This window comes from Pituophis catenifer, unplaced genomic scaffold (assembly GCF_029215685.1).
Source record: "Pituophis catenifer annectens isolate HBS135680 unplaced genomic scaffold, rPitCat1.0.hap2 SCAF_12, whole genome shotgun sequence".
NCBI lineage: Eukaryota > Metazoa > Chordata > Lepidosauria > Squamata > Colubridae > Pituophis > Pituophis catenifer.
The window spans coordinates 3,407,709-3,421,068 of record NW_027256892.1 but is presented as its reverse complement, the minus strand read 5'-3'; the positions used below and the strand labels follow the sequence as shown (position 1 = coordinate 3,421,068).

The 13,360-nt window shown below is 41.9% G+C and overlaps 1 protein-coding gene across 1 annotated transcript in view; it reads right to left on the bottom strand.

The window, feature by feature from the left end:
- DOCK5 (dedicator of cytokinesis 5) overlaps nucleotides 1–12,041 on the bottom strand; it is a 93,995-nt gene extending 81,954 nt beyond the window's left edge. The window contains exons 1-7 of the mRNA XM_070952288.1: nucleotides 11,966–12,041; nucleotides 9,689–9,761; nucleotides 7,830–7,972; nucleotides 6,778–6,903; nucleotides 6,486–6,610; nucleotides 4,484–4,582; nucleotides 1,780–1,852 (exon numbers count right to left, since the gene is read on the bottom strand). Of these exons, the coding sequence (XP_070808389.1) occupies nucleotides 1,780–1,852; nucleotides 4,484–4,582; nucleotides 6,486–6,610; nucleotides 6,778–6,903; nucleotides 7,830–7,972; nucleotides 9,689–9,761; nucleotides 11,966–12,026 (700 nt within the window). The 5' untranslated portion in view covers nucleotides 12,027–12,041. The remainder of the gene's footprint in view (nucleotides 1–1,779; nucleotides 1,853–4,483; nucleotides 4,583–6,485; nucleotides 6,611–6,777; nucleotides 6,904–7,829; nucleotides 7,973–9,688; nucleotides 9,762–11,965) is intronic.
- Between the last annotated feature and the right edge of the window lie 1,319 nt (nucleotides 12,042–13,360).

Here is a 13,360-nt window from a genome sequence, read left to right as displayed (position 1 = left end):
CACTGCATGATGCACCCAGCAATTTTATGGCAGATATTTTCTCCTGTACAAAAGGCATTAGGGCAGCGGTGAGGATTATATCTTCATCTACCTGAAGCTACAAAATCCTATTGTAGTCTGCTGTTGTTTAGGTAAAATGCTTTTGCGCTGTCCCTTTGCAAAACTCATCGTAAGCATTTATGCATCTGTATTTAGGGACAGCACAGTGGCTCAGTGGTTAAAATTCTGGGTTGTTGGCTGGAAAACCGGGAACCCAGGTTCAAGATCTGAGTGCCATGTAATGGGTGAGCTCCTGTCCTTGCCCCAGCCTCTGCCAACCTGGCAGTTCGAAAGCATGCAAATGCAAGTAGATAAATAGCTACCACTTTGGTGAGAAGTTTACAGTGCTTTGTGATGTCATGCTGGACACTTGACTGTGGAAATGTCTTCGGACAGTGATGGCGCAATGGCCTTGAAACGGAGATTAGCACTGCCCCCTAAAGTGAGCAATGACTAGCGGAGTAAAATTTGCAGGGATTCCTTTACCTTGTATTTATTTAATTTAGATTTTTCCTTTTGTGCAGGAGTTCAGAGTGGCAATTGTGGCTAGTGGGCATCCTCATCTCACTGGGTTATTGTTTTTTGTGATGTAATGTTTACTTATGTGAACCTCTAAATACTTCTCCCTTCTGTGGATAATACTATTTTGGTTGCACCAAGGAAAGGTGTTGGCAAGTTAAATGCCAAAATCGAAGACATGATGCTGTAAGGCATCATGTCTGTCTATTCAAAGAGAGTTTTGATAAAAAAATAGGGTGAGCATCCTATTTGGAGCTCTTAGCTGATTTGAGGGATTTGCTTTTTTAAGATGTGCTGACATCATCTCAGGATTTAACAAAGTTGTTCACACATACAGGGAGCCAAATTAGGTTTTTGTTAAAGAAAGAGTTTCTTTGTCAATGAATGTTCCAAAAGTGCTTTTCCAAAAGGCAACTGGAATTTCTTGCTTTTTTCCCCTCTTGAAAATATTTTGCTTCTCAGCCAAGAAGCTTCTTCAGTTCTCAGAATTAAAAAAAATCTTGGTTGAGAAGCAAAACATTTTCAAGTAAAAAAAAATATCAAGAAAATCCAGTTGCCTCTTGAAAAAGCACCTTTGGGACAACCATGATCTGGATGACTGAGAATCTCCATAGACATTTGCTAACAAATGGTTCAGAAAAGTACAATTTAGGGTGGAAAGGTAAAGAATAATCCAAAGCCCAGAATCTTATTCTTAATCTATTCCTAGAGATGATTCTGCTGATGCTGCGCAGATTGGTGATCAAGATTCCACTAGTTCTTCTCAACCTGATGTTCCATCTTCGCAAGCCGCGGATGTTGACGCTAGCGACAAATGTGAAGACAAGGACGAAACGGAAGAAGAATGGACGACTGTTCTGAGGCATTCCAAGAGGGTCACAAAGGGAATCCCTCCACGACGATATTCTTGGCAACTGACAAAAACACCCTTGCCTTTGATTTGCAATGTTACACTTCCACCTGATACGTTCACGCAAATCAAACATCTTCCTGATTCAGAGCAAGACAGATGGTATGAGGCAATGCAGGTTGAAATGGACAGTCTAAAGAAACTTAAGGTGTTTACAGCTGCAAAACCTCCAGCAAATAAAAAGGTCATTGGCACTCGATGGATCGAAACCATCCTCTGCTACCAGATACAATCTATTCTTTCCTTTGTTTTCCCTCCAAACCCTTTTGTGCTTCTAAATCAAAAAGATATTGTCATTCTTTCATGCTTACATTCTTGTGATGAACGGTGACGGAAAGTAAATCTTAAATGGTAGCGGCCAACCTCTTTTATTTCTATGGAGACCTGTATGTGATAAGAAAATAAGCAATAATTTTATAGAAATGATGAACAGTAACAAACATTGTGAATAACAAAGTATATAGAATTCAGATGAATCTCAGTTAAACAATTTCCCCCTCCCTTCCCCCCTCCCATTTATTTGGTAGCATTTCCTCATCATTTTATAAATCCATATGCATTTTTGTTTAACATGCAATTAATCCTCAACTTAAAATTATTTATTTAGCGACTGTTCCAAGTTACAACAACAAAGAAAGAGTGACTCATGACCAGTTCTTGGGCTTAAAACCGTTGCAGCATCCCGACAGTCAGTGAACAAAATTTGAATGTTTGGAAACTGGTATGTATTTACGATGGTTGCAGGTCATATGACTGTCATTTGGGACTTTACCAGCTGGCTTCCAACAAGCACAGTCATTTGGGGAAGTCAGATTTGCTTGATGACTACTGTTCATTTAACACAGGGGTCGGCAACTGTAAACACTCAAAGAGCCACAAAGGCCTAACCGGAAGCCCCCCGTTCAATTCTGGAGCCAACCGGAAGTCCGGTTCCCCCACCATAGAGCCTCCTCCTAGCACGGCATCCTTTTTCCTCTACCTATCCTAACTGAAAGCCCTATCAATTGTGGAGCTGACTGGCGACAGGGAGCTGCAGCAGAGGGATGAAAGAGCCACATGCGGCTCCAGAGCTGCAGGTTCCTGACCCCTGATTTAACAACTGCAGTGATTAGTTTAACAAACATGGGGAAAAAAAGAGCCGTGGTAGCATAGTGGTTAGAATGCAGTATTGCAGGCTAACTCACTGCCAGCAGTTCAATCCTGACCAGCTCAAGGTTGATTTAGCCTTCCATCCTTCTGAGGTCAGTAAAATGAGGACCCAGATTGTTGGGGAGCAATCTGCTAACATTGTAAACCACTTAGAGAGAGCTGTAAAGCGCTAGGAAGGGTATACAAGTCTAAGTGCTATTGGTTAAAAAAAAGTTGTCAAATTGGCCATAACTCACGTAACAACTGCCAAGAGAAATTCTGATCTCAGTTGTGGTCATAACTCAAGGACTACCTGTAGATGACAGTGTGTACATCTGCCTGGTGTACATATTTTTGTTAGTTTCCCTTAATATGTAATTCCTGTAGAATAAACCTAATGCTTACACACTTTCCCCTTAAATATGAATGTTTTTATACAGTATTCAAGGTAAGTGCTTTGCATGAATGAAGGCTAAATGTTCCTATGCTGACAAGCAAATTTGTTAGATCCTTATTTAAAAAAAAAACCCAATTCCTCATTTCCCCAACCCCCCAGCCTAGGTTTTCAGCTATGGAATTTCAATTAACTCCTTCATTAAAATACTTGCCTAATTATACTTGGAACTTTTAAAACTGACCATAGCACATTTTAAATTGCCTGCTAAAAAACCGACAAGATTTGTGGGAGATTGTTCTCTAGATATTAGTGATTTACAGCAACCTGAAGCCATTCTGTTTAAATGCAGGATGTGATTTCCAACTTTTTTTTTTTTTAAAAAAAGTAACAAAATAGGCAAGTTGAGTTGACTACAATCAAAGATCTGAAGACTTGGCTGTTCAAACAAATAGGCTGACTCTGATTCTGGGTTTTATTATTTACTATTAATTAGTTATTTGGTTTAAAATGGGATTTTATTGTACTTGTTTCTTAACTTGTGTTCGCCGCCCTGAATCCTTTGGGAGAATGGCGGCATATAAATACATGTAATAAATAAATAATAAATAATTTCTTTAGTCATTGTCTTTTTAGGAGCCTGAGTGGCGTAGGAGGCTAATGCCTCCTACTAAGGCAGCATTTAACATCCAGCTGCCTGCAATTACTGCGAGTTCAATTCTCACCAGGCTCAAGGTCGACTCAGCCTTCCATCCTTTCTAAGGTGGGTAAAATTTCCCGTCATAAGGAGATATTTTATCAAACTGAGATTAGACCAACTTCAAACAAACATGCTTTGGGGTAGGTATAAGGGTATCCCTGTAAGCGAAAGAGTCTGTTTATGTGGGAAGGGGGAAGTTGAAACAATGTCCCATGTAATTTTTGACTGCCCCTTGTACTCAGATTTGAGGGAACATCAGCTGGGCAGGATCTTTTACGCTAGCACCCCTAAGTCTAAAGAGTGCTTCTTGCAACATTGTTCGTTAGGTTCTAACTTGCAGCTGGTGAAATGGATTGCCAAATTTGCTGTAAAATTGATGGAAAAAAGGACAAAGCTGGTGCAGCAGAATGTGGTAGATTGCAGGAAAGATCACTTGATTTAATAATGTAATTCTAATAGTAGTTTTAAGACTGATTGGGTAGATGCAGGGGTGACATTGTAATATAATTTTAATCATACAGTATTTAATTTGTATTTTAAATTATTGTATTCTATCTCTGATTTCATTCTAGAACATATTTTACTCTAATTTTATTTTAAATCGTGTTTTATTCCTATTCCAATTTCATTTTAAAATGTTTCTACCAAACTTTTGTAATAATTGTTTCTGGAGCACTGCATTTTGATATGGCCCAAGGGCTAATCAATAAATAAAGATTGAATATGTAGCTCACGTCTGTAACAATATAAGGATGCATCCTAACCAAGTCAATTTCCCATTAGATAATCTCACCTTTACAGTTTCATACCAGCAAGGTTGCTTGACTTGGTAGTAGACAACTGATTTGTATTCTGAAATACCTTCATAACCAGCACCCGGATGGATAGCTTTCTTTGGAGCACATTGGAAACAAAAAGCAAAAGGAACAAAGGACAGAAAATGAGACTTAATCAGTGATGGGAGAGAAAAACTTTCAGTTATAAAACAAAGTTTTCATATAACTTCCAAAGAGGGGCCAAAACATTCCACAAATTGTAGAAGTCCTTTCAAACTACGTAACGTAGAGGGTCCTTGGTGCTCTCTGAGTGTTGTGGCTCCGTTGCCTGAGCCTGGGCTATCGACAGATGCAGACTCTGAGAGTGAGGGAGAGGAGTTGGCAAGGCCTCCCTCTCCAGGACCCTCCTCTCTGGCAATGCCTCCGGAGGACACCGAAGGCCAAACGATAGGCTCAGAGCCAAGCATGTCCCCGCAGCCACAGGTGGACAGTGACGAAGAAGATAAGTGCTGGCTGGACCCTCGGCAGAGGCGCAGGGAGAAGCGTGCAGAGCAGAGGGGAAGGAGTGCCAGAGATTAGCTGAGTCACTGGACCACACCCCACAGGGTATAAATGTGGGTGTGGTGGCCGGTTCAGTTTGTGACGAGCAAAAACTGGAAATAATCCATGATCTATGCGTTACTGGACTTGCCTGCTTTATCGGACTGCATTTGGATTAATCCTTGTATTGTTGACACTCTGCCTGTTTTATCGGAATGCTGGCAGTCTAATCTTTGTTTTGTGTGAGTAAAGTCTGAATTGGCAACTAGCCACTGGGTTGCTGCCAGCTTTATCTTCAAAGAGTTTTGTCGTGTGGCTTATTAACTCCGGGCTGTCTGTGGGGGTGCGTGTGTGGTACGGGGACAGAACACTGAGCTTGGTGGTTTTCTTGCAGACATTTCCTTACCAAACTAAGTATGATGATGGTACCCCACAGTTCAACCTCTGAATGTAGTCTTCCATCAAATCTAATGTATGTTAACATTCACCTGTTTTACTAGTGCCTTGTTTTGAAATGAATGCAGCTACAAATGGGGAAGAAAAAAACCCAGAAGCTGCTAAGGTAAAGAACTCAAACCCACCCACTTGGAGATTTAATGGGTGTAAGTTTTTTTTTTTAATTTGTAGGCCAAATTTTTGTATATTTGATTTTAATGGTTTTTAAATTTTGTAAATTTTATGTGTTTTAATATGGCTGTACACCACCCTGAGTCCTTCGGGAGAAGGGTGGTATAGAAGTCTAATAAAAGTTAAAAGTTAAAGTTAAAAGTATCCATGAGTGGGAGAAAACAGAGTTAAAGCATGCATTCTGTGAGTGAAAGTATTTTATTAGATGATCCATTTGTTGGTTAAAGTATCCACTTGTAGTAGTTCCTGCACAATATTTCTTTCTTTCTTTCTTTTTTTGGTCCAATTTACAAAGCATACTCTGGGCAGCATACAATAAAACCAACAATGAAAACATTCTACGAGACACAGATCAATATAAATAACACAAGACCACAAGAGGGAGTGCATCAGAATATTATACATGATGCAGCCAGTGCATGGGGTGTCTGTTACCAGATGATCCCAGGCCTGCTAAAAAAAATCCACATTTTAATCTAAGGACTTTGTAGATCGGACGTGTCAAACATGCGGCCAATGGGCCGGATCCGGCCTGTGATAGGCCCAGAGTTGTCCCACGGGGCCATCCTACAGACAGCAAGGGACCAGCCTGTGCCACCCGGGCCCCGGCCCACCCTAGCCACACCCACTCAGTTGGCTGGTACAACCAGACCATGCCCCCCCCGCCCCCCCAAGGGCAAACAAAATCCTTATACAGCCCACAATGGGATTGAGTTTGACACCCCTGTTGTAGATGGTCCCAAGGATTGGCAAGAAGATCCAAAAAGTTCCCAACTTTGGGGAGAGATAGAGAACATCTATGCATTTCTTTGGTTTATCTCCAATTTACTATTCTGAAAAATCCCTTCCTACCTCTAAAATGTTTCCATCTTCATCATGAACAGACATGGTAACCTCAACATTCTTAGGAGTCTTCTTTTTCCCTTTGTCGAACTCTCCATGCATCAGAGTGACGTAGATATCATTCCGAACTTCCCCTGAAAATTAAAAATAGAGAATTATAAGGACATTATTTTGTCCAACTTGGAAATTGGAATACAATCTTACTCTTTTCTACCCAACATTTGGAGGACATCTGGACTCAACTATTTTTTTTTTTAAAAAAAGATGTAATCTCATTCTTATCTTCCCTTGAATTACTCACCAGGCAATATAATCTCTGGGAATCCCATTTTGCGGGCAACAGCTGTTGATCTGTCAATGAGATGAGAAAAATCCTTCTGAACCTGAGCTAAATCACCAGGCAGCAGTTTCAGAGAAATCCAGAGGCCTAAAAGGGGACGGAGAGCAAAGAATATAACAAAAAGCAGCATTAGTGCTATTGGAAAGAAGTAGCAGCCAGTGCAGATTTGATAAGGAAAGAGAATCGTGACTTCCCCAAGTGAGTGGAGGTTAAAATCGAAATGTCTTTTTTTGTTGCTGTTGTTGTTTACTATGCCTTTTTTGTTTTTTCACTTTTGTGGAGGGGGAATAATAAGCATTGGGGCTGTTTTTATAAAAAATAGTGTTTTGCTTAAGACTTCTCCAGCGCATGTGTGCATGGCAATTTTCACAGGACATGATTTGAACTTTTCTTCTCCTCAATAAATTCCGTCCTGTACTTTGAAAAGGGTTCCAATGGGGTCTGTACTTAATGATTGTTCTTAGGATTTTCAAAGTTCAAAGGTGAAAATGAATGTTTATGTATCGCAAATGGCATCATCCATGCACGGAAGAGAACCAATAGGAGAAATACAAACTTGGTAGATGTTGAACTTTACAGGATGGCAACGTACCTAACCACGTAGGCTCCTCCCAGTTTTATTTTGGGGATTTAGTGGCAAAAAAAGTTGTCCCTCTTGCTCATATCAAACAGGATTAATTTAGGGATCTCTTTTCATTTTTTTCCTTTGAGAACATTGTTTCTTTCATGCCATGCTTCCAACCTCTCTTGCAATTGCCCACTAACATAATTTTATTGTAGTTTGTTACCTACACATCATCAATGTGCCAGCTAAAATTGTGTGGCTCTCCCCATTAATCAGGAAAACTGAATCAAATGGATGAAAGATTTTCTGAGCAGTCATGCAGGAAGGAGCCCAAGTCAATGTCCTTGACCAGTGAACCATCCAAAGCCATGAATGAGTTTTCACCTCAAAGGAATGCCCCTCCCTCCTCCCCTCCCCTCCTTCCAGGAGCCATCTTTCCAGTGTGTACCTTGCCCTTTATGATTCACTTCCTTGGCCGCAATAACTTTGTTGAAGACCAACGTGAGGGGCTCATTCTCTCCAATCACGTGAGACGTTATTAATGGTGCCATGATTAACTGCCGTTGCCTGATGTATGTTTCCATGGCAATCCTGAAGAGGAAAGGAGGAGAAAAAGAAGAGGTACATTTCTAGATTGTCAACATTATCAAATTATGAATAAAAAAAAATAAAGATTCTTCTTGCAGGAGGAAGATCTGAAAGACCAGGTTAAAAACAGCTCTTCCTGTCTGACCCTATTGATATGGTCACTTAAGAGTAAAATGATGAGTTGATGGCACATCATCCATCCATCCATCCATCCATCCATCCATCCATCCATCCATCCATCCACCCACCCACCCACCCACCCATTGTTCAAATGTTGCAGGGACCGGATGAATAAGAATAGCTGGTAGATCTCTTCAAGCTGATTGAGAAAATTATTTATTTATTTATTGATTGATTGATTGATTGATTGGTTCGATTTATATGCCACCCTTCTCTGAAGACTCAGGGTGGCTTACAATGCATTAAGCAATAGCCTTCATACTTTTGTATATACCTGCTTAGTAGGGCTTTCGGTCCCCCCCAAAGCGGTGTTCTTTTTTATACAAAGTCAGCTTATTGCCCCCACAAACCGGGTCCTCATTTTATCTACCTTGAAAGGATGGAAGGCTGAGTCAACCTTGAGCCTGGTGAGATTTGAACTTGCAGTAATTGCAGGCAGCTGGTGTTACTTAACAGCACTTTAGTCTGCTGCGCCGCCAAGGCTCTTTAGTCTCATAACAAACATAGTTTGTTCATTCATAGGAATGGTTGAGGGTGAAAACCATATTGGGGGTAGGGGCAGAGTTGTAATTACTTGGGTGCCACTTCCTGTATCTCGCCACATGAAAACCCTAAATTATTTTATCCCTCTTTATTTTAACCCTGTCCCATACAGGGAAGGTCTAAACACGAGTTGCATGCATGCCGGTCTGAATACTAAAACACGTCTCTTTCCATCTGAGAACTCTGATCAAACGTAATTCCAATCAAGAAAGGAAGTGATTCTATATAGGCTTGTGGCAGAAGCTCCCTGAGATCACTTCTGATAAATCACATTCACTGCTTCAATTTAATTTACAGGCTTTGTTTTAGCTTAATCCCCTTTCTTGTCTTTATTGTGGCTCCCTTGCCTGAGCCTGGGCTATCGACAGATGCAGACTCTGAGAGTGAGGGAGAGGAGTTGGCAAGGCCTCCCTCTCCAGGACCTTCCTCTCTGGCAATGCCTCCGGAAGACATCGAAAGCCAAATGATAGGCTCAGAGCCAAGCACATCACCGCAGCCACAGGTGAACAGCGACGAAGAAGATAAGTGGTGGCTGGACCCGCGACAGAGGCGCAGGAAGAAGCGTGCGCAGCAGAAGGGAAGGCGTGCCAGAGATTAGCTGAGTCACTGGACCACATCCCACAGGGTATAAATGTGGGTGTGGTGGCTGGTTCAGTTTGTGACGAGCAGAAACTGGAAATAATCCATGATCTCTGCGTTACTGGACTTTGCCTGCTTTATCGGAATGCTTGCAGTCTAATCTTTGTTTTGTGTGAGTAAAGTCTGAATTGGCAGCTAGCCACTGGGTTGCTGCCAGCTTTATCTTCAAAGAGTTTTGTTGTGTGGCTTATTAACTCCGGGCCGTCTGTGGGGGTGCGTGTGTGGTACGGGGACAGAACAGTCTTGGACCTGCCCACTTTCTGGAAAGCATATAGATATGACCACCAACTCCCCCAAAATTGTGCATTCTTTTTTTTTCCTTTTTTTTTTTTTTTTTTTAGAATTTCAACTACTCACTGCTGAAAAGGAACAAAATGCTGCTTCTCTTCATCGTCCACCTTCCCATGAATGATGTCTGTAACGTCCATCACTAAAGGGGAAAAAAATAGGCTTTTACTGATCACAGCAAAAATGTCTTAATAGGTTGGAAACTCTTGGTATAAATTTCAAACCTGTAAAAAAAAAAAATCATGCCTTCGAGATGTACTGGTTCATCAATTTCCAGAAATCCCATCAACATTATCAAAGGCCACGTTGGCTAGGAATTCTAAAGCACTAATGTATCTAAGATCACAAAAGATACTTGAAACCAAGACTTAAACCAAACTCAGGAAACGTTGGTTGGGTTGACCATCTATCAATCATGCAGACTGATATAACTACCTATTTCGGTGCTTTGAAAATAATTCACACAAAGTACGCAACATGGCCTACTTATTGGTTGGTTGGCTGGCTCCTTCCTTTTTTCATTTAAGTGATTAATCTGGCCACCAATCTTACAACAAGAACTTTACATGGAGAACAGAAAACCAAACCCAAATGCTCTCTACATGGGGCTCCCCCTGGGGTGCATCTGGAGGCTCCAGCTGGTCCAGAATGCGGCCGCGCGGGGGATTATGGGAGCGACAGGGTGCTCCCATGTGACACTTCTCCTGCGCGAGCTGCACTGGCTCCCGGTGGTCTTCCGGGTGCGCTTCAAGGTGTTGGTGACCACCTTTAAAGCGCTCCATGGCTTAGGGACGGGGTATTTACGAGACCGCCTTCTGCCACCAATAGCCTCCCACCGGCCAGTACGCTCGCACAGAGAGGGCCTCCTCAGGGTGCCGTCCGCCAGACAGTGTCGGCTGGCGACCCCCAGGGGGAGAGCCTTCTCTGTGGCGACGCCCGCCCTCTGGAACAACCTCCCCCCAGAGATACGTACAATACCAGACCTCCGGACTTTTCGTCGGGCCCTGAAAACTTATTTATTTCACCTAGCCGGGCTGGCTTGATCCCACAGTTTTGGTTAAATTTAATTGATTTTAGTTGGGTTGTTTTAAATTGCGGCCAAAAATATTTAATTATTTTTAAACGGTTTTAAATTTTGTATGTTCTGTTTTATTCTGGCTGTTCACCGCCCTGAGTCCTGCTGGAGAAGGGCGGTATACAAATTAAAACAAAACAAAACAAAACAAAGAAAAGAAAAGACGATCTACACAAAAGCTGCTCTGATCTCCTGGCCAGTTATAAAAAGGATAGCGGGATTCAGACCATCTATAAACTTCCATTCAAGATCTTCCCTTAGCATGAAAGATTTAGAATGAATTATTCTGGAACAATGACTTAACGTCTTTTAATTTATTATAGGCATACTAGCACATTTGTATTTGGAACGGCTTTACAAAGTAGGTTCCTGCTTATACTATATCTCTTTTTTTCGGCCAGAAAATACTTTTAGAGGACATAGGAAAAGATAGCTATTAGGACAGCAATACATTGACTTGCCCTAAATACATTTTTTTTTAACCCTGGCCATGTCCTCACAACCTCTTAATCTCATCCACAGCTCATTTGAGAGGCAACTTTAAGTCGTCCTTATTCACACCAAGATCAAAGTACTATTTGTCCTGCAATTCCGATATCATCTAAAAGCCACCTCAATATGCCCCAAATCTTCTCTGTCTTCCATTCCTTGAGGGAAACTCAGATGACTGCAATGATGGGGGAACAGATGAATCAGAAGCAAGACAGGGACAGTGACATTTCTGATGTCACTTGAGTTTCCTGATGGATCAAGGTGTCAACTTGCAAAGCTTTCAAGTTGCCATAAGCAGGAGGGAGGGAGAACTGAAGTGAATTCCATACATTCTTTCTGACCGCAATCAGAAGGAGGGTGTTAGGTTTCACAGCCAGCCAAAGTGGTTAATTGGAGAATGTGATTTATGACATGGCCAGAGAGGAGGGAAGAGACAGGGTCATAGGGGAATGTAAATCTATGTAGGATCAGGCCTAACTGCATCCAAGTATTGCCGGAATGTTGCTCCTAATAAATGACTATATTCCCTTTGAAGTTTGGATCATGGCTCATGAATTAATTAGGGCATCTTTCGAAAACTTGACACAAGGATGACGAAGACCACTTCAACTCTACAGTAGAGAAAGGGCTTTCATCTTGCTTTCATCTTCTTCTCACGTTGAACCTCAGCATGCAAATGGCCAGATGAAGAACTGAACCCAGGACTTCAATTGTTGTTTTCCAGTACACACATTTCTTGAAAAGAGGAGCTTAGCACCACCACCAACAAGCCCTTGTACCTGCTACTCCAAAAGGTCTCCGGAGGCCACAAGTATGCTTCTTGCCTTCTTTCAACTCCATGTGGCCAACTCGCACTATTTGACACACTAGGCTGACCCGAGGCCGGATCAAGTCGGAACTGCTGAGATCCTGGTGGGGCAACAGAAATGAACACCGAAGTATCAAAGCACTTGGAGCATATTCAATTGGCCTAGGCTTGATCCCATCCCTTCGATTTTAATTTGTAATTGGTTTTAACCCGGGTTGTTTTAAATGTTTTTTAAATTGCTTTTAAATTTTATATATTATGTTTGACCACCCTGAGTCCTGTTGGAGAAGAGCGGTATACAAATTAAATTAAATAAAAATGAATAAATAAATGTGGAAAGAATCTTGTTTATTTGCTTATATCAAGGCGGCAAACATATCCAACACACCTTCCTCTTTTTCTTTTCCCCATAACAACAACCCTGTGAGGTAAGCTGGGCTGGGAGAGAGGGACTGGCCCAAAGTCATCTAGCTGGCTTTCATTAATAAGGCAGGACTAGAACTTATGGCCTCTTGCTTTCTAGCCTGATGCTTTTATCACTAGATCAGACTGGTTCTCTTATAGAGAGAGACTCACACTCTCTCACTCTTTCTCCCTCCCTCTCCCCCTCCCCTCCCCATCCATCATCTATCTATCATCTATCTATCTATCATCTATCTATCTATCTATCTATCTATCTATCTATCTATCTATCTATCTCTATATTATATAGTCCAAAACCCATGAACGTATGTAGCTTTTTGTTGTTGTTGCCTCCAAGTCAGCTTTGACTCCTGGTGAGTGCCTGGACAAATCTCTGCAATTTTCTTGGCAAGATTTCATAAGTGGTTTCCCTCCTTCCCAGGGCTGGGAGAGAAGGATTGGGACAAGGTCACCTGGCTTGGACTGGTCTAAAGTCACACAGCTGGCTTTTATGACTAAGATGGGACTAGAATTCACGGTCTCCTGTTTTCTAACTCGGTGCCTATATATACCATATTTTTTGGAGTATAAGACGCACTTCCTTCCCCCCTAAAAGGGGGTGAAAAATTGGGTGCGTCTTATACACTGAATGTAGCCCCGCCCACCCACTGGCCCCCACCCTTTGGCCTCTGCCTCCCAGCAATTTACCTCCTTGCAGCAAGCAGCAAGAAGAAACAGCCCATTTCAGCTTCAGGACAGCCTAATTAGCACAAGTTGATTGTCGGTTGGATCGGCCTTCCGACCCTCAGCTGTTTCAAGCTGCAGGGATTGCCATTGCCTATTGCTGCGCGGGCCTCTGCTGCTTGCTGCAAGGAGGTAACTTGCTGCGAGCAGATTTTTTTTTCTTATTTTTTTTTTTAATTTGATTTATATGCCGCCCTTCTCAGGAGACTCAGGGCGGCTT